At 40.7% G+C, this 20222-nt stretch overlaps 1 protein-coding gene across 1 annotated transcript in view; it reads left to right on the top strand.

Annotated features, from left to right (window-relative positions):
- Positions 1-20222, top strand: part of LOC109966095 (cadherin-4-like) — an 82387-nt gene that overhangs the window by 18779 nt on the left and 43386 nt on the right. Inside the window, exon 2 of the mRNA XM_020610705.1 lies at positions 2960-3157. Coding sequence (XP_020466361.1) covers positions 2960-3157 — 198 coding nt within the window. The remainder of the gene's footprint in view (positions 1-2959; positions 3158-20222) is intronic.

Raw genomic sequence — 20222 nt, 5'->3', positions numbered from 1 at the left:
CCTGCTGGTACACCATCAGCCTAACACAACCCAGTGCTTGAAGAATCACTGTTATTGAGGCAAGCTGTCAGGACCCACTGACTGGGAGGAGAGGCAGAGAAAAACAATAACACTGAAGGGCAGGGGGGAGCACAGGAGCAAGGGATAGCTCGGGGGAACGTGACTGAGTAAGAGACTGCAACTGGCTTCAGCAGCAATGTTCATGACTGAATTCTTGACATGTTTTTACTTGCTCATAACCCTGAGATATGCTGGTACACATACTATAAGAACAACTGTCCAGGTTGTCAACTTATTATAGCCTGTAGATCAGTGTACAGCATATCTACTGTAGCCCCTCGGACACTGGATGCGGTAGTTAAGAAGCGAGCCTCATCCATATTCTTGGCATAGAGAAGCTTTTGTGTATAATGTACTTGAACACCAGAAGCAACGTATGCGCTCATCTGCACTCAGGTGCTTTAACGAGCCTTAGGGTGAATAATCTTACTGTGTTGTCAGATACGTTTGTTTGTTTGGAAGTATCTGTAATGAGGCAGAATCTCTGCAGTTCACCTTCATGTGTTTTGCCATATTTCCACATGAAATAGAAATAATGTAGACAGGTCATATGCTTGATAGCCTCAGCATTTGATGTAGCCCTTCTGAGTCATGGCTGAGTTAATGTTCATGTGGAGATTAAAAATGGGCTCTTTTCAAGTTCCTTATTTGAGCATCTTTCAAAAAGACAGGTTTGTGATGGTCATTCCTCTCTGCCTGCAGGGAGTGTGTGCGGTGAGTGTATGATGGGAGAACAGCGTATGATTGAAGCGTGTGTCTGAGATTCAGCTGTCACTGTCCGCCGAAAGAGGCTGTAAATCCAGCCTCAGACATTCTCTCTGTTAATAGGCTTTTTATGCCCCGTGTAAATGACAAAGACTGAAGTTTATGGTCTCTTTCAGGTAGATGCACATAGACGTACACACACACACAAAATTCAAAGAGACTTAACACCAGTGTACTCATACTTTACAGTTCTGTCCTACCTGATGCATGATGGCACAAAAAGAGTTTTAGCAAACGTTATTTAACAGGTTATGTTTGCTGCTTACAATATTTGGCAGACGGTAGGTTTTATGCTTTTAAGGACTGAGGTCGTTTTTTTTTGTTTTTTTTACCACTCTGAAGCTTTTCCCTTCTCTCCATGTTAGTTTGTGATGTTTACTTAAGGCAAGTAAATAGTGGGTTTGGAGTTTCAGGTCATTTCTACTTATCAACCACATGTGAGTAAACAGGAAAAGTAGTGATTTAGGAAAATTTATAGATGGATATAAGATTTTTTTTTTCTAGTTTGCTAAGAAACTATGTAGGCTTGTAATTTGTTAATTGGAATATAGTTCCAACTAATATGGTAGAATAATTAAAACATCAAACATCAAGCCTTTTATCTAACTTTTGGCTAATTACCAGACAATGACAGCTTTTGAAAGCCTCCTATTCAGAATCATTTCACATAGTAAATAGTTAGATTTATATAACAGTTAAAAAAAACCTACTCTTGTTACAGAATCCTATTTACTTTTTATTTATTTTTTATTATTATTTCATTCATTCTTAAGACGGATTTATGAAGAATTTATCAGCTGACTTTATGAGAGCTAAAATGTGGATAAGGAAAAATAATTCAACCAAAGCCCAACATATAAAATGATGAGTTATTGAAAAACATTTGCAATGATGCATCAGGTTGTTTGTCACGCCGTTTGATAAATTAAATTAGCCGCTGATTTGTCAAAGGATTCAGCCATTTGATGATAGAAGTGGGTTTAATAAAGGTGTCACAAAGACTCATCACTGTATTTCTAAACCTTAAAATACGCTGATACTTTATGTACCTGCCACATTTTGCTTCACGGTGTTATTGTTCTAAAGTACTCTAACTCATACCGAGTTTTATTTAAGCAGTATTAGAACACGGAGGTGTGAATTATCCTTGTTCTGGTTGCCAAGCTTCCTAATCCCTAACGAGGTGCATAAAATCCGCAAGTGAACGAGTGAGCGAGTCTGTCCACAATAGTAATCGGGTGAGTGAATGAAAGAGTGAATTTGTGTGTGAGTGGGTCCATTAGTGTTTCATATCCAAAATAGTGGAAATGTATTGTGCACTTTGTTTCCATAGCAACATCATGCATTCTCTTCAGCTATAGTGATAACAGAAACACTGCAGGTTACAACTAATAGATGCATATTGCACATGCAGTACCTCAGTGACAAGGAAGACTGATGAGCCAGAAAGCTGTCTGACACACTCTCCTCATCACAGTTATTGTTACAGCACCTTTACTTATATTCAGAGCGACGCTTTCAGCTAGTGGCACCACTAGTATTTGTATTTGCCACTGCCATCTGAACTGTCGACCATTGTAGCCACTGTGGAAAATGAGTCAGGAGCCCCTTTTTTGGTCGAGTTGTTCTGCGAATTATCCACCTCTTCACCAGCAGCGAGCAAACATAACAGTTATCAAAAAACTGTCTTGGAGCAACATTAGCTTTAATGTTTAATTATCCATTATTATATAATATAAACCTGCTAACAATTCCATCTGTTTTAAGATACAATCTGCTGTATTTGACTGCATGAATGGATTAGTAAATGTGGATTGCTGTAAATTTTAGTGTATGGTACAGCAGGATCAGATGTAGCCGGCAGCCAGAGCAGTGGAGTTGCGCTCTGCTGCCACCCATTAAAAATGCAGACCACTTGAGGTCACCAGCTGGCTTACACAGCACTAACCACTCAGTATCTGAAAAAGCCTTAACACTTATTCACACGGTTCACATGCTTCAAATATAACTGCTAAAATGTTATTTTTACTGTCTTGTGAGTTTCTGCTGTGAGACTGAAATTCACAGTTATCCACATCAGTTATTGTTAACAGCACATCCAGCCTTCTAAATAAAGTCTTGTGTTGTGTTAAAGGTCACAAAGAAAGATGGAAGAGTCACTGAGACAAAGGAGAAGAGGGAGGCATTTGAAGCACCACCTCCTGTCATCAAGTTCTCAGGGTCTAGCCTGAACAGCTCTAAGGGTCTCCGGAGGCAGAAGAGGGACTGGGTGATCCCACCAATCAACGTGGCTGAAAATTCCCGAGGACCTTTCCCTCAGATGCTCGTCAGTGTAAGTGACAGATTTGTGACAGATCACTGATTTCTTCTGAATTTAACAGCTGGGATTTCTTGAGGACACTTCATGGCTAACGCTGATTGGGGGTGTTTGATAGAGAACAGAAATACATTATCATAACTAGTTTGTTCTCCATAACCTTGCCCATGATTATGTTGATGTAATTATAGCTACACAGTCTTAAGGTATTTAAACAGCCCTGATTGGTCCTGTGAAGTTTTCCCTTCAGACCGAGAACAGTCTCAAACAACTAAGCAGCTAAACTCTCCCACAGTGTGAGGTCCCTTGGGTTTACAGTGAAATGAATGATTATTTCTGCTCCTTTTATGTGTCCTTTCCTTCCTTTATCAGGCCATTTCAGAAAGGTTGCCCCAAGTTCAATATTATTTTAATAGCTCCTTTATAACAATACAATTTGTCACAGAATCTTTACGGAAGCCATAACTCTGGGCCTCCTGTGAGATATAAGGATAAAGTATGAAACGCTGCAGTTCTCAGAGCCAATAGAGCAGAACGGTGGTTCATCGCCTTTGCCCCAGTAAGAAAGTGTTAGTTTACAGCTTATATAAAATACAGATAACAGTGTGACAAATTACCTATGCCTAATCAGTATTCAGTATATCTCATTTAGCATTCAAGACTGGAATAATGGCAAATGCAACTGACTCCCATCACAGCAAATTTTATTTCTGTACAAAATATAAACACAACATGGGGGAGGTTGGGGGTCGAGGCTACATAAGCCTGTCGGAGGAAAAAAGAGGAATAAATAAATGTTTGTGTAAATGTACTGCTGTGCAAAGGCTTGAGCTGCAGAATGTTTAAAATTTAGAGATTCTGTCACAACAGAGTGTGCAGTTTGTATCCAGACTAGCTGGTGCTGCACACTGTAATTCATCAAAAACATCATTCCAGGAGACCAGTGCTTCGTTCCTAAAGGCTTTCCTTCTTTCTTTATCTAGAATATCTAGCCATCAGCTTTTCCTCACTGTTTACAAAACTTGCACAGTTTATCTCTTTTGGGCCTTAAATTGTGCAAAAGAAGCATTTTCCCCCTCCATTTGTTTCTTTTCTTTGTTTTTCTACCGGGTTTCATCCAATCCCCAGGGAAAAGCCTGGGGAGCTGCTTAAAGGAAACTTTTCCCCTCTTTTTTTTAATAGTGAAACAAAAACATGAAGTCAAAACAGCAGAGTTTGTAAGCCTTTGTTTTGGAGATGGAGCACTTCTGCAATTGGACTGTGTCCCATCACCGTGGCACAGTGTGGCATTCTCATCTGAGCCCTGCTATAAAGCAGCCAGACAGCTGTTTCTTTGAGCTGGTCAGCACTAGAGAGAGAGACAGAGGTTATGGGGCAGGGAGAAAGTATCAAAGGAACATTTGGAAGTATAGTGTGCAGCCAAACACATTCCACTTTGTGCAGTAAATAGGTCCATCAGGAGCTGGTGGATTGCAGAGTGTTCTGCCCAGCGGAGAAGTGATGCGTGTTGATGCCTCTGTTGGGCTCTCTGGCTCCCGTCTTCTCCTTAATGATGACTGGAGGGCAGGCAGGGCCATTCTAAGAACTCGAGATTTTAACAAGGAAACAGCTCTTGGGGCTTCAATGGCAGGGGAGTGATTTTTCAATACTTATTGTTTATGTCTTTAGTCTGCTTTGGTCCCCTGTTGACAATTGAGGCTTACAGTATGTGGATCTGCTTCAGTTCCCTCGCTCAAAACAACAAAAAAATCCAATGTCAACATGAAGACAGAGCACTTTTTCAGTCCCTGACATTTAATATCTTAATCACAATTAAAGTTTTTTTATGAGACATGTTGCAAAACAGCACTTAGTCTTTGTCTCATATCTTCTCCTGCCTCTTTCCAACTGTGCAATTACTCAGTGCTCTTTGTGCTGTGGCTATGTGATGCCTCCTCTAATGGTTTGTGAAGTCAGCCCCTTTCCTAATGGGCTGTTCTGTCATCCGGCGCAGAGCTGAGTGACATGCAGGCAGCAGCCTTTCTTGCCATCCCACCACTTTTCTCCCTGCCCTGACCAAGTTGCCATCAGGCAGGGTGACAGCAGCCCTCACCTGTATCTTCGCAGGTCTGCAGCACTGTTGCTTTGATCAGGCCAACACGGGATCGGGCAGGTGTCAGGACAGAGGCCCTGCTGACTGGCCTCTGAGCTCGCAGCCTGACATGGCTCAAGGGAAATGCTGATTGCCTGGGTAAAGTCTTGGCAGAAATGTACTCCCATCACTATCTAAAACCTAGATGATGTCAGAGCTCAGTGAGATGTTATTGACTGCTCTTTATTAATAGCGCCATTGAAATAATTGCTCCAGCACCTCAGACTTTCCTATTGTACATTAAGGTATAGTGTGCGTGCAACTCTTAATATCTGAGCTTCTGGTGTCACCAGGTTGTACTGGATATAGCCTGATATTAGCCACATGTGTTTCAGCTACGTTGTGCTTTGGATATGAATAGTGCATAACCTTAAACCAAAGTGAAAATGCAAGTCTAACAAAGATGCCAGACAGAAAACAGAAACACAACGGGTACAGTGGACAGTCTATGACTTCCCCAAAATTAGCCACAAAATAAATTTTCATCTGTAGTAGACTGCTTTAAAGACAACAAGACTACTCTAATGAAAACAAAGGGAGGAAGAAATCCAGAAAGAGCCAAACCCAGAGCAGGGAAAGTATTTTTTCACAGTATTCTTTGTCATTCTTTGTGTTCTTCAGCCAAACCGCCATCGATAGCATATACTGTAAGGGAGACTGATTTTTCACAACGTCTTTTTGAAACCTTCCATTGATCCACACACTTCTTCTACAGCACAGAGGCATTGATTTCTTGTGCTGGGGGTAAATAAAGACTCAGCATAACCATCCCCCACGCTACCACCCAACTCGCTTAACCCCCCTGTTATAACAGCCATCACCAGGAAAATTAACAAAACCTCGGTGAAACAACTAATTAACCAAGAGCCAAGATACGATATGAATAAATGTTTGTCCAGTACACTCCCTTTTTTACTGTTCTGTTCACTAACATGTGAGAGGAGAGAGAGAGATGTGGTTTTGTCCTGTCAGAGTTGCTGGTGCAGGTGTGTTTGTGATATCATTGCTTTTACTCTATACACTGTGGCTGACTGTTTACATACTTAACATCCTTTAAGCTGTTAAGCATCAGTATCATTTAAAGGAATAGTTTGACATTTTTGGAAATATGTTTAGTAGCTTTCTTACTGAAAACTACTTGCTTAGTGAAAAGACTGAAAGCAGGGGAAACAGCTTAGCTCAGTCCAAAGGTAGCGACCTATATTACTGAACAAATGAGATGTAATGTGCTAAGTAGTGACCTTCAGAGGAGCTTGTAGCCTATACATGAGCTATACTACTCTTTGCCTGGCTGTAGCTTCATATTCATTGGACATGTAAATTGGACATTTTCTATATTATTAGTATTTTAAGCAATCCCCATACACAGACTAAAACCCGAGAATGAATTACCTCTACTCACAGTTTTCATGTCTGACAGCTGTCAGTCCAGGATTAGCATGTGCGATAGTGGGTGACACGATGGAGCATGCACTGGGTGACACATTTCTTTCATTACGAGACCCCAGGCCCGAATGCCCCAAAGGCTCCAAGCAACCATCATTTCCTGGAGTTAGCATGAGTCAGAGTCATCTGCGCATGCGCGAGCTGGGTTTTGCTAATGAAGTCGCCCAGTGCACTGATGTGTTTTTAATCATTTTTGAACAACAACGGAGGTCTATGGCACAGACGAACACGCCGGTCTAGGGCTGACACATTGACAGACATTAACCGTGAGTAGAGGCAATTCATTGTCAGCTTTTGTCACTGTATGGAGACTGTTGAATATGTTGTTAATATAGAAAGTGACCAGCCTGATCTTTTAAAAATAAAAAGCATGACATGTGAATGAAAGTATTGCTTAGCTCTTCCCTGATGTGGGACTGTCTAATGTGTATCTAGACATCTACCGTCTGTGCAGAACCCATTTCTCACAATATTAGCCTCTTGACATGCTTTTCACACCATCAATTTTCTTCGTTATATCATTTTTGTCCTTGCCCTCAGTGTCCCTCTCTTCTTTTCAGCCTCTCTTTCTTTAACCTGTTGTTGATTCACTCCTTAAACCTCCTCTGCTGTGGGTAATACTTGTTTGTCTAATAGAGATATTATTTTGAGAGGGAAAACATTTATTTTGAAAGCTGGAATAAGGGATGTGAAAATGACTGCAATTTCAGCTAAACTGTTGTTTTATTGGATAATATTTCTTTGGTGTGAGATTTTTCTGTCTGCCAGCTGTCCTTGAGATAGAGAAGCCAGATATTCCGATAAAGTCTGTCTGCGACTCTCCAATAATCACCAGCAGTGAGAGCAATAAGCCAAATAAATGGGTATTTGTCCAAAACCTGTATTTGACTGATATGAAAAGAAAGGGTTGCATTTGATATCCTGCACTTTTATTGACAAGTAATTTGTATCAGAAATTTCTTGACAGTAGCTTTTTGGATCCTACATGTTAAACAGCTCACAGAATACTGACATTTGTATATGTTTTGGTGTGTATTGCAGTACATCTAGTTACATACCCCCAACCCCCACGTGTCTGCTGTCTCCCCTGTGTACGTTTACCACAGATTAATGACTGCTCTGCTTTACTGAAAGACACAGGAACAACAAAAACACCTGAAAAGTGAAGAAGAAAAATCTGGTAGAAAGGGGAAAACAAAAAGCAACATACTGTCCAAGTGAGCTGGAGCTGATTTCACTGGGGGGGTATGAGGGATAATAAGAGAAAGCAATAGAAAGGGAAAAAAGAATAAGAGAAGGGAATGTAGGGCTAGACTGGGATTAGAGGCATGTTTGTGTATGTGTTTGGGTCTGATAGACTTCCTGGAGACCTGCTGTTCATGGCGGCTTCCCTCGAGTCTACTGAAACCTTCTGGCACCTGCCACCCCGCCACCCGGCCAACACCAGCATTGCACTGCTCCAGTCTGCCAACTTCATCCTTTTACACTCGCTGCTGCTGAGACGTACACTTACAAACACACACACTCAGTCACAAACAAATATACACCTGCAAATACAGCCACAAAGAGAAATTACTTGTCCTCGGCAGCCGACAAACAAAGGTTTAGTAAAGCACAAGTGCCGTATTGTTGCCTTTGTATATGCTCATTGTGTTGGGGTTTTCTTTGTTTGCATTTCTGCTTTATCCCTGAACAATGAGAAGAAAAAGCTACTGTACATCAGAAAAGCAGGGCTCCATCTTGTATTTTTTAACATAGCCCACCAGAGAAACCGCAGGATGGTGAAATGCAGAGATGCAAGTGTTTAGGATCACTATTCAATCCAGAGCTTGGTCACTAGGAAACCACTTTGTTGCCCATATGGGAGGTTTTATGAATATCAGACTGCACAATGCTCTCTGGGCTAAATGAAATCAGGCTGCTAAAACAGTCCATTGCGTTGCTACACTAAGTCTATCAGACATAGGAACTGTACAGAATGTTCACTTCTGCATATGTATTCAAGAATGTTTGGCTATGTTTTGTCTTGATTCCTTTCAGTGTTCTTGTGCACAGCTGAGGTCTTTTTTTGGCATGCGCACAACATCAACACACATACACTCACTTTACACACACTCCACATAATCAAACAAGTCGAGTAAAGAAATAAACAACAAACATTTTTCAAATACAGCTGGAGTTCTTGTATAGTAAGAAGAAAAAAGGAGGGGGAGACCTTAGTCCACTCTGGGGGAGGAGTGTGAACAGTCATGTCAGCATTTCATTCACTCTTTGTTTTTACTCATTGGCACAGCTTGACTGGTTTTAAACACTTGACACTTTGTTTGATTTCACCTCCTAAAGAATTTCCTTTCCAAACCCCCAGGTGTGACTTTTCTTCCAGGGCAAACAACCCCTGTTTGGAGAGATTGCAACTCAGATGAATAAATGCAGTTTGATATTTATTGATCTTATTTTTTTTTTTACCATGCTAGCAGCATGGCTTTGTGGATATCTGTGTCATCGAGTCTGTAGCATGGCTGTATATCCTTAATGTAGTCTTGTTTACAGCCAAATAACAGTTTCATATCAAAAATGACCATCTCACACAATAACTGTGTTGTGCTGTGCATTTGACAGCTGGGATTAAACTGAATAGTTAGCCTTGAGTGGTGATGGCATCACTAAAACACCGGCAGAGGTGGAGAGTGCTTTTTTTTTTTTTTTTGGACAGTCATTAATGAAACATTTGGTCATACTGTAAAAGCGATGTGACCATCTCAGATTTCTTTGTGAGTGTTTGTAGTGACAGATGAAGTTGGATGTTGTGGTGGTCATATCGCTGATTTTTGCACTGCAGACTTTCTTTGCTTACTGCTGTTCTCTTCTTACTACCGTTATTGACAACATGATCCTTGAATCCCAATTTTATTATTTTGGAACTAGGCCCTTCCATGAATGCTGCATCCTGTGACTTGTGTTGCCCTTTACTGGTCTGCCGTGTTCTCTTAGGTTGCCAGGTTTGTGTGTATTGCACTAGAAATCTTCCAACCGTGTTTCAAAAACAAAACATATCTCTCATTATTTAGAAAAATGCAAATATTTAATTTTTAAAAAGTGAAGTAATTTCTAGTCATCTGTCTCAAGTCAAGTCATGTGACTTTAGTCACCCACCTCTGGTTTGAAAGGTATTAAGAGGACAGAGTCTGACTGTACATTAATATCTCTCATGCAAGAAGATGGTCAAGGGCAACTATGAAATAGAGCAGGAATATCTCTGCATTCTTTGACAGCTCCACTAGTGCACGTTTTATTCAGATTCTTCTCTCTTCTTAGTGATCCACTATTTCCTTAAGAGCCAAACCCCCTGCTCTTTGTACAGTAGTCTTGGCTTGACATATAACAAATAACTTATGAACTTCATTTCCTTTCCTCTAATGAAATTAGTGAGCTCAACATAATTACATTTATCAGCCCCCAGGAAATGTAGTCTCCTACAGTTTCCTGGTATTGATGAGAAAAACAAATTGTTTCTACATTGAAGAATTTGTCAGCAGCATTTGGCCTTTGTTTCCTCTTGTGTTCAGAGAAGTGAGACTGAAATGTAATTTTGACTGTTTAATATCTCATTATTTTGAAATTAGTGCTGCAAAGTCCCGGTAAACATGTTCATCAGGCTCAGCTATGGTTTATTTTTCAAGAGAAAAATTTTCAGCCATGACCTTGTTATACACAACCAGCCCCAGAGCTTCTACTACTAAGGCTTTACAGTAACAAAACAAACAACAACAACAAAAAAAACCCCTGCCTCATCCACCCACTCATTCATACATGCACAGCCAGCACACGCACACAAGAGGGATAAACGCACACATGTTCACAAATCCCTCCCAACACATTCCTCTCCGATATGACATCAGGCAGCACCAGGCAGGCTCCCTCCTGGGTTCAGCTGGTGTTAAATTAAACTGTAAATCATCTTACCAAAAGACATAAGAGTTATGTGTGAGTCAAGGGCAACAGTTCTGGGCTTTTTAATAGGAGATGAGGAGGACTTTATGAAGGAGATAAATAACAGCTTAACAAACAGCCTCTGTCTGGTTCCCTGGAGGTTGGCCTCGGCGACCCTGTGGATCAGTAGGATGAAGGAGAGTGAAGAATCTCTGTTCCTCTGAAGACATGAAAAAATTATGTGCAGTGAAATTGGAAAAAATGTATTCGGAAGGGGACTCAGGGAGGTGGGGACCAGTGATAAAATGGAGGAAGTGAGTGTGGCAGTGATTGTTGGTGACATGAGACAAGGTCGGTCAAGTAGAAAGGACAGTTTGACAGACAGGCTAGCAGTCAGACAGACGGGGGGACAAAATGACAGAGCAGAAAAGTAAACACAGAGGAAAGTGTGTAGGCAGATCAAGCAGATAAAAAGACAAAGAACACACACAGACATTGCCCATCAGGTAATACTTGCCTCCCATCTGTGTTCAGTAGTGTTTGCCTGAGAGACAGGCCTAACAAAATAAAATTTGATTCAACACCCAGAAAAAGCATTTAGAGGAAATGGGAAAGAAAGAGTAATTGTGAGGGGAAAATTCCTTGGGCATGAGATTGAATTGAACTGAGGCACTTTTGGATGCAAGTCATGTGATGTAAAATTCTAATCTCACTTAATGTGCTTGTACTTTTTCCATTTTCCCCTCTTTGGTTCTTTCTTTACCAGTGGTAAAATGTGAGGGAAATCAGAACTGAGGCCTGCACCAGAATAATCTGATCCTATTTATTTTGTCATTTACAATGAAAGGCCTCAGTCAGAATCTTTTCATGCAGGTATAATAGATACTGTCATGGGGTGATGATGTTTTTGTATGTTGTTAAAACCCCCAACCACATACACACACACGCTGTGTTTTCATTCCTTGTGTGATTCACAAGGATGGCCGAGTCCCTGCAATATTGGTGTGTTAACAGGTTCCAGTCCCCATAATGTAAGTAATACAAAGGCAAAGACACGAGCACAGACACACGTGAATATCTGGTGCAAGCTGTGTGTAGGTACAGTGCCTTTGTATTCTGTACATATTGGGCGACCGAAACCTGTTAACACACTCACATTGTGGGGACTAGGCCACCCTCTGGTCCCCACAAGGAAATCACTGAACTTTAGGGTGACAGCATGGTTTAAGGTTAGGGTCAGGGTTTGTAGTGGTTATGGTTAAGGTTAGGATCAGTCTACAGGAAATGAATGTAAGTCGATGCAAAGTCCCCACAAGGAATGAAAACACAGCGTGTGTGTTTGTGTGTAATAATATTCCTCAATGCACAATGAAATGCTTTAAAGCATCTCAGAATGAAGTAGCTCCTAGGATAAACAGTTTAGCACCAGATTGAAAGTTGTCAGTATTTTATAAAACATCCCTTAACTTCACAGGCTCCTCATTGCTTCTCACTTATGAGTATTTCTGGCCAATACTCCCTGATGCTGCTTTACTCATTTTTATTTGCTCTTCATTTTCAGGAGAAAAGAACATTTCCTCCCAGTGCTCTAAAAAAGCTTTAACGTCCCACAGTGTTCATAAAATCAGAGTGATGCATAGCTCTGTGCACAGCGCCTGGCATCGCAGCATACAAGGGACGATGTTATGGCTCATCTGAGGCTGTGCAAATGCTTCTTTATATAACATAATTTGTGCTGTTTGCTATATATTCAGTAACAGTGACTTTAAAAGGGGATCAGCATCAAGCCAAGTGTCGGGGGCAGCTGAGGCATTTCCAGATTTTCACCAGTGTTTCCCTGATGACTTCCGGGACTAGAAAGAGGTTCACAGAAACTGACCTCTCCTGGCTCTGATCCATTTTCTGATCTGTATGAATAAAGCAATGACAGGCCAGCTTTTAAACAAACAAATAAAAAAAAAAGCAAAAACACATGCACACCAGCCATCTGCAGAAGCAAAAATACGCAGGCATGAATCCACAGACACACATGCATGGCTGCACAAACATACACCTCCTCACTCTTCCAAGGTTCATTTGTCAAGATGACAGCTGGACTCTCACTGAGGAGGAGTTTGCCAAGCAGAATCCCTCGCTTGGTTAGCAGGAGCCAGAACATCCTGGGAAACATTCTGACACACACATAGGCTGTGTGTGACTGTGTATTTATGTACATGTATGTATGTGTGCGTGCATGTACACACCAATGAGCAATTGCGTAAAATCTTTTTTTTTTTTTTTTTTTGGTGCATGTACATGTGAATGTGTAACTTTTCAAAACACCCAGCAGCAGCATGGCACAGTCCAGCCCCTCTTCAGTTTCTGCCCGTGCTTGGCAGGGAGCAGCCTATTTTGTCAGGTTTCCAGTCAACATCAAACATGCATGCTGCTCCCACCTCTACCTGAGCACCTTTCCTCCTTCACCTTTCCACTCACATCTGGGTCCTTAGACATCTGTTTACCTCATGATGCCTCTGAAATGTTTGTCCCTGCAGGCTGGGAAGAATGTACTGTATGCCGTTCCTTCCAAACAGCCCTACAGCTGTGTCCACTGGAACCGTGTCTGTGCAATCATGTAACTGGATGTTTGTCTGACTAGACTGAAAAAGACAATGCAAGACTAATCTATTCCAGCAGCAGCATAGGAGACCACAACAGTTAAAAGTCTGGTCAAGGGGGGAAATTTAAATCATCTTTCTTGCAATATAGCAACATCTCTGCACTTCCCGTTTTCACGTTTCCAGCCAAAAGGACTCATGCTCTGACATAGAGTTCTGCTGATGCAGTCAGTTCGCAGCCACTTTCATTTATCCCCCCCTTTTACTTTCAATCCCCTCACTTTTTCTACCCTCTATTTTCCCTCTAGTCTGCATTTCTACTCTTCACTGCTGCCAGATGGGTCTAGAAAGTGAGAAGAAGAAGAAGGGAAATGGTGGAAGAGGAGGGTGAAAGGGGGATGGTACTAAAGTGTGTGTGTTTGTGTGAACTTGGGGGTTCATGGCTAAAATGCAATTGCAGCAGATTTTGTGCCACCCTCTCTCTCTTGCTCCCTGCTTCTCGCTCCCCTACAAGTCTCTGACACTCTTTACTCTAATTATCAAGATTGGATTTCCTGGGGCTGCAGGGATGAGGGAGGAAAATGGAAGAACAGGGGGTCCTTGATATGGTCCTTGTTAGAGCCTAGGGGACTGACTGGAGAAGTCATTCATGCATCCATCACACTCTCAATTTCACAATTTAATCAATCCCCTAATGAAAATGAGTGACACAGAGAGAGAGAGAGATAGAAGGGGTTATAGTGAGATAGCAACCCTGCTAAACCAAAGCTAAAGGGTGTGGTCGCCCTTTATCTGCCACCACAATGGCTGCCTTATTTTTATTCTCCCCTGCCTGCAAGATGGGAGTGAGGAGGGCGAGTCATTCCATTGTTACCTCTAGGGAGAATAGTACCTCTAATTTGCCATAAACCTGCACTATTAAAGACCAGACTCCTTTCACACTCCAGTAATTGGAAAAGTCTTTCACAGCTTAACTTCCATTACTCCATGTTATTTTCACTAATGTGGAGGAAAGACTAATAATCTCACCTGCGTCACTTCTAGCTATCACTCAAATTGCACAAAAGCACATGGAGCACAATAGCTCTTCATTTCCTTCTGTCACACATTCATATGGAGCACTAAGGCAGAAACAGTCAGTCAGAAAAAGCATCTTTTTGGTTCTCTGTCCTTTCTGTAAATCTGAACATGTCATATTTTTGTGCAGACAAATTAAACGGAACTTTTAATAGGCAGTGGCATTGGCATGTCGATACAATAAGTGGCTGTGTGGCAGTTAAAAAGACAACTTTCTGTCACTTGTGTTTCTATGATCATTCATTTAAAGTATCATCAATCACACAATACAGGTTTGGTAGTAAGTGGTTTTACTGTATATATATATTATTAAACAGTGGATTGATGTCTCAGTGCAGCATTTATGAGGCACAGTAAAAAAACACTACTTATGCTAATTGTTCTGTCAGGAAAAAGGTACCTGAGAACAATTAAATTAGGAGTTTGGCTGTACTGAAACACAGTAGGGTGACTGAGGAGACACAGCTGACATTTAACTAGCTAATACTTAAGTGAGCAACTAGGGTAGAAAAACAGGAGTGCTAAATTTTGTTGTTTGACAACAAAAAAGCGGAAGGGGAAAGAATGGTTTTAGCCATTTTCCAACTGTTTTGGCAACAGTGATGACCTGTCAAGAGACCTAACAAGAGTCTTCCACACTGGCAGCTCTGAGAGCCTGTATTTAGTTCTAGTAGCTAATTGCTTACTTGCTCAAAATGACACAGCTAGCATTCAGATTTTTGGCAGATTTAATTTTATCATCCTAATTTAGCATGGTGTCATGCTAACATTCGCTAATTAGCACAAAATCTCAAGTACTAATGGGAATGCCATTAGTTTTACTGGTATTTGTGATTTGCTCTTGATTTTATTACTAACTAAGTAAAATGTTTAACTAGTAGAAGTAGTTATTTCATCCTGAGGGGGTATGAATGTCTGTAGAAAGCTTCTTGGCAGTTTGTCCAGTAGTTGTTGAGACTTTTCAGATTAGGTTTGATTCTCACACACAAAGAGCATTTTCAGATTTAATGGGCTTAATATGGAGTTAGTCAAACACAAAACCACAGATATATCTGGTGATGTAGACACAGTGCAGCCCCTGACCAACTAATGAATACAAGATGCTATACAGATTTTGTTTTATGTTTAAGGTTGTAAGTACATTTTTGAAAATCTCAGCTTCAGACTGAGCTGCTGAACATCAGTCCTGCCCTGCCTTTTGAAGAGAGACAATGCCCACCATCAAAGCCTGAGTAAAAGTCTGTGTTTAAAAAAAAAAGGCCACACGAAAGCTCTTAATGCAAACACTTTGCTGACTCACAGCAAAAAACACAGGGCGTCTTTTTATCTTTGAGCTCACACCAGAGTACATTTGACAGATGGAGTGTGTATGTGATATGCAGTGCCACCTAAAAACCTTTCTCTTGTAGAGGCTCTTTCTCTTCAGAGTTAACAGTCTGTTTGTGACCTGCTGGCCAATACCTGTATTTCTTGTATGCCTGTTAGGCTTTACTGTACTGCTGAAAGAACATATCTCTTTGCTTGTTTCTGTTGACATTTGTGTTTGGAGTTGCTGTCCCTGTTTGTTGGACTTTAAAGCTGTGAAAGCCCTGGATTTCAGCTCTTTAGGGTTTGCTCTGACTCTGTTGTCTGCAAGTGACACACTGTTACTATTGTCCTCCTGCTCACTGAACCAGTGTCATTGTCTGAAACACCAGAGTGCGACAGTGTACCTAATTGGCACACTTATGACAGGCCTCTGTGTGTTTGTGTGTGTGCCTATGTGTTTCTTTTTATGTTTGTGTGTGACATGCTTAAGCCAGTTAGTGATACTTTTTTTACCAGCTCAGAGCAGCTGATTTCAGTCTGGCTCCATTTCAAGATAGTGTTGTTGGTTTGTCTTGTGTTTACAGTGTTGCCTTCATACATAAATTCATATCAATGCTGAATACATAGGGTCATACTGTGCATCTCTCACAGTATGTCCTTTGTTTTGTTTGTCGTTCATATTTTTAAAGCCCTACAGCAAAAATGGCTTTTCATTCATTTAAAAATTTGAGGTGTCTTCTATTACACAACGGAGCTTCACAGAAGCAGTCTGCTATTTGTTTGAAGCTGTTGCAAAGAGATAATGTACAAATCTGTAAGACAACTATAGTTGAAAGGACGCCTGGTGTTTTTGTCAACTGAATGTAAAGTGGTTTCAATAAATGTCTGTCTCGTAGTATTTTTATAGACACGTTTTAATGTGGTTTATGTCTGCACCATTCTCTGGTGTGAGCAGTAACATGTGGCCAGTTTGTTTCCATGTTGAAACCACTGTCAGCGACAGCTGTTATGTTTCTGAGCCTTATGGATGGTTTCTATTAACAAAGCATGCATCCAATACACATAGAAGGTCAGAAACTAATCCAGGACATGTGATCTCTGATTTTGTTTTACTGAATATGACTGTTATGTAGTCTGAATCTACTCAGACTAACATGGCTCAGTATAGAAGAAGGTTTAGCTGATGACTGCAGATATCAGTACTTTCCTCCACAAAAGACAAAATGTTACATGTAAAACTCTGATTAAAGCATGCATGTGTGTATTTGTATATCTTTATGCATAAACTAAAGTTAGCATCTCAAACTAAATTGAAATTGTCAGGTTTTCACAGGGTACAAGGATGCACTATACAGAACCAAGACTGTTGTATAGTTTGTATTGTAATCGCTTCACTCTCATTTGCAATGCCCCTAGATCTTTAAAGCAATGGAAAAATACATTGCTGTGGCTCAGGAGGTAGAGCGGGTCCTCTCCTAACCAAAATTTTAGGTTTTTCGATTCCTGGCTTCTCCAGTCCACATGTCGAAGTGTCCTTAAACAAGACACCGAAGCCCCTGTTGCTCCTGGTGATATCAACAGTGTGTGAATGTACGAGTGCGAGTAGGTGAATGGCCAAATAGTGTGAAAGCACTTTGAGTTTGCTGCAATGCGTAGAAATGCATTATACAAGTATCAGGCCATTTACCATTTGTTCTCTGTAACTGCAGATTATCTTCAATCATGCCTGTACTTCAAAAGACTCAAGTATGGTAATGGTAAATTGTAATATGTATGAACAGTATAATCATTATACCTGTGCATGCCTTTGCCAAGAACAGAAAGCGCCTAGTCATTTCCTTTATATATGCATCTTTCAGGTAGCCTGCAGATTAAGGAAGACGTGCTTTTAATCAAATTTAGCATGTAGAAATCAGGCATAGAGAAAGGCAGTTACCATGTTTTGGCCAAAGGGTCAGTCATTGGCACAGCTTCCTGTCCTTGTCCATCATTAATACAGTAATCTGTCAATTTCCTTGCTTGTTTTATAGAACAAATATATATTAATACATATATTAGTCTGCTTTTCATCTTCTTTTTCTAGTATTGTCATATTTGCTGGAACTCCATCCTCTGATGAAAGGACAACCCTACAAATGTAACAAGTATACTGGCAAAGAGAGCATGTGTGGACACAGCAAATACTATTTGAAACTGTGGGGTCCTAAGCCTCTCTGTGTGTCGGCGTCGTCCCCCCCCCACCTGTTTTTTTTTTTTACATATAGCCCCTTCTCTCCTAATCTGCCATGGTGAGAGTTGCATGGACTGAGGAAATGCTCGAATGCTGAGGCAAACAGATGACAGAGTAATATGCTCAGGAACTGTGTGGTATCACACAAAGCAGAGAGGTCTACCATTGCTTGAGTTTGAACTTCAAACGCCTCGAAGTAGAGCCAGCCATGCATAGCCGGTGGGTTTTTATTTACTCCATAAAAGAGAAATTTCAAGGAAAAAGTTTGTATTAACTAAATTGGTTCCGAAAACAGGTCAGCAAAACAGAACTGAAAGCAAAGTACAGCACTGTACTGAAGTGCCATCCTCAGTGCTGTGGCAGGTGTTCATCACACTCCAGGGACCAAGTGTAGGCAGTTAAAATTTATATTTTGTTGTGAAAGGGTACACATCCTCAGGACTAGCAGAATGGTACAAACAAAGAGAATTAAAATATATAAATGCAGGTTAATGCTAAATTTAACAGAAATTTGTATTAAGGAGTTTGCATGTTCTCCCCGTGCTTGCGTGGGTTCTCTCCAAGTACTCCGGCTTCCTCCCACAGTCCAAAGACATGCAGCTTAGGTTGATTGGTGTCTCTAAATTGCCCATAGGAGTGCGTGTGTGTGGTTGTTCGTCTATGTGTTAGCCCTGCGATGGATTGGCGACCTGTTAAGGGTGTACCCCGCCTTCCCCCGTGACCGCGTTCAGGGACTAAGCGGTAGAAAATGAATGAATGTATTAACAGTATTGTGAGCTACTTAAATAATGATCTGTGTCCTAAATGCTAATACTTAAAAATCAAACTGTGTTGGCTGTTTACTGTTGTTTGCACATTAAAAAAAGATATAGTATTAGCAGATGTTTCAGTGGCCTTCACATGTCAACCAATGTGAAGCTAAAAGTGCTTTTCCAAGAGATATTTAATTAAGATTGAGTTAATGTGTAGTCATGTGAACTCAATCCCCAACTCTACTTAGTGGCCAGAAAAATAGAAACATATGTAAAGTAATATAACCCAACACATTAGCCATGCAGTACCAACTTTTCTGAAGTGATTCAACCTACAGTAGCTGTTCTTGGCCACTTGTGTGCAGTATGAACAGGCTATAAACACAACCATGACATATTGCTTTTTAAATTCTTACAGTAAACATCATAGCAAACTGCTGCTTATTTCAACTTCCCGCAGATAAGAAGCAACATTAGCATTTATATGGAGTTATATTTCTGGCTGCCTGATAAGTTCAATGTTCATTCTAATTTTAGCTCTGTTTTGCTCTCCAATTGTGGAAATATCTTTTTTTTTCTTTAGTGGCTACATGCACCACTGTGTTCACTAACTCGTTTGTCTGCAGTTTGGTGCTGACAGCAGGTGCCTATACTGTGGCCAAAAATCAAAGCTGCCAGGGCAGGGACTACTAAGCACTTAAACAGCCCAGAAATCAAAACAGTGAGGTGACAAATGCAATAGAGCTCCACAGAGCTTAGGGTGTCATCACATTTGTTGCAGTGATCACAGCTATATTCACTTTGTTGCACTGAGTTTGTACTTTGGGGCATGTAGTCTGTCCAACTTAAGATCAAATACCATACACCTCAACTTAAGGGAATACAATCTAGGCTGGCAACTTCTTGAATCATTTTGAACCATCAGTTGTGCTGTGTACTGCATGTAAAAGTGTTTCTACTGTAGTATTTTTTTTCTCCACCCATTTATGTTTAGTGGGGTGGATTAGGTATACTGTACTACTGTACTTCTATTGAACTGCATTACACTATGCAGGGGTTTTGGTTTCTGGTAGATTAATATAAACAGCTCTACTTCTATTGTGACGGTCTCACACTAATGTCAGCACAGAGTATAGATAACCTAATCAAAACTTGTATTTTGGATCCATTTCACTTTAATAAATAGCGTCATATCTTTAAAATATGTAGTACTGTATATCTACAACATGCAGTGCAGTCACATACTTAAGTGGTAGCAGTAGGATTCTTATTAAAGTGTTAGTTAACATGAATTTTTTAGTGAGAATTAATTCATCTGCGCCCCAGTGACTGTGGTGGTGGAGCAGCACTTCTGTGTTCTTCATTCTCTTTCCTTCATCTCCACTTCTCTGTTTTTCCCCGAAGACCTGGTGGCATGATAATTTCTCATTTGATTCAGTTTTGCCTGGCAGAAGGGAGCTAAGCTCACTGATAAGATCTCCTTAAGAACCAGACAAGTTGTCAGTAATAAAGGGAATTGCTTTGATCCGTCGACAAATAGGTCATTCATTCCGTGCCTGGTTTCTGATACCAAATGATACAGTCATGATTCTGTCTCGCTCTCTCTGCC

The sequence above is a fragment of the Monopterus albus genome, unplaced genomic scaffold (assembly GCF_001952655.1).
Source record: "Monopterus albus unplaced genomic scaffold, M_albus_1.0 scaffold106.1, whole genome shotgun sequence".
Lineage (NCBI taxonomy): Eukaryota > Metazoa > Chordata > Actinopteri > Synbranchiformes > Synbranchidae > Monopterus > Monopterus albus.
This window is presented reverse-complemented; position numbering and strand designations above follow the sequence as displayed.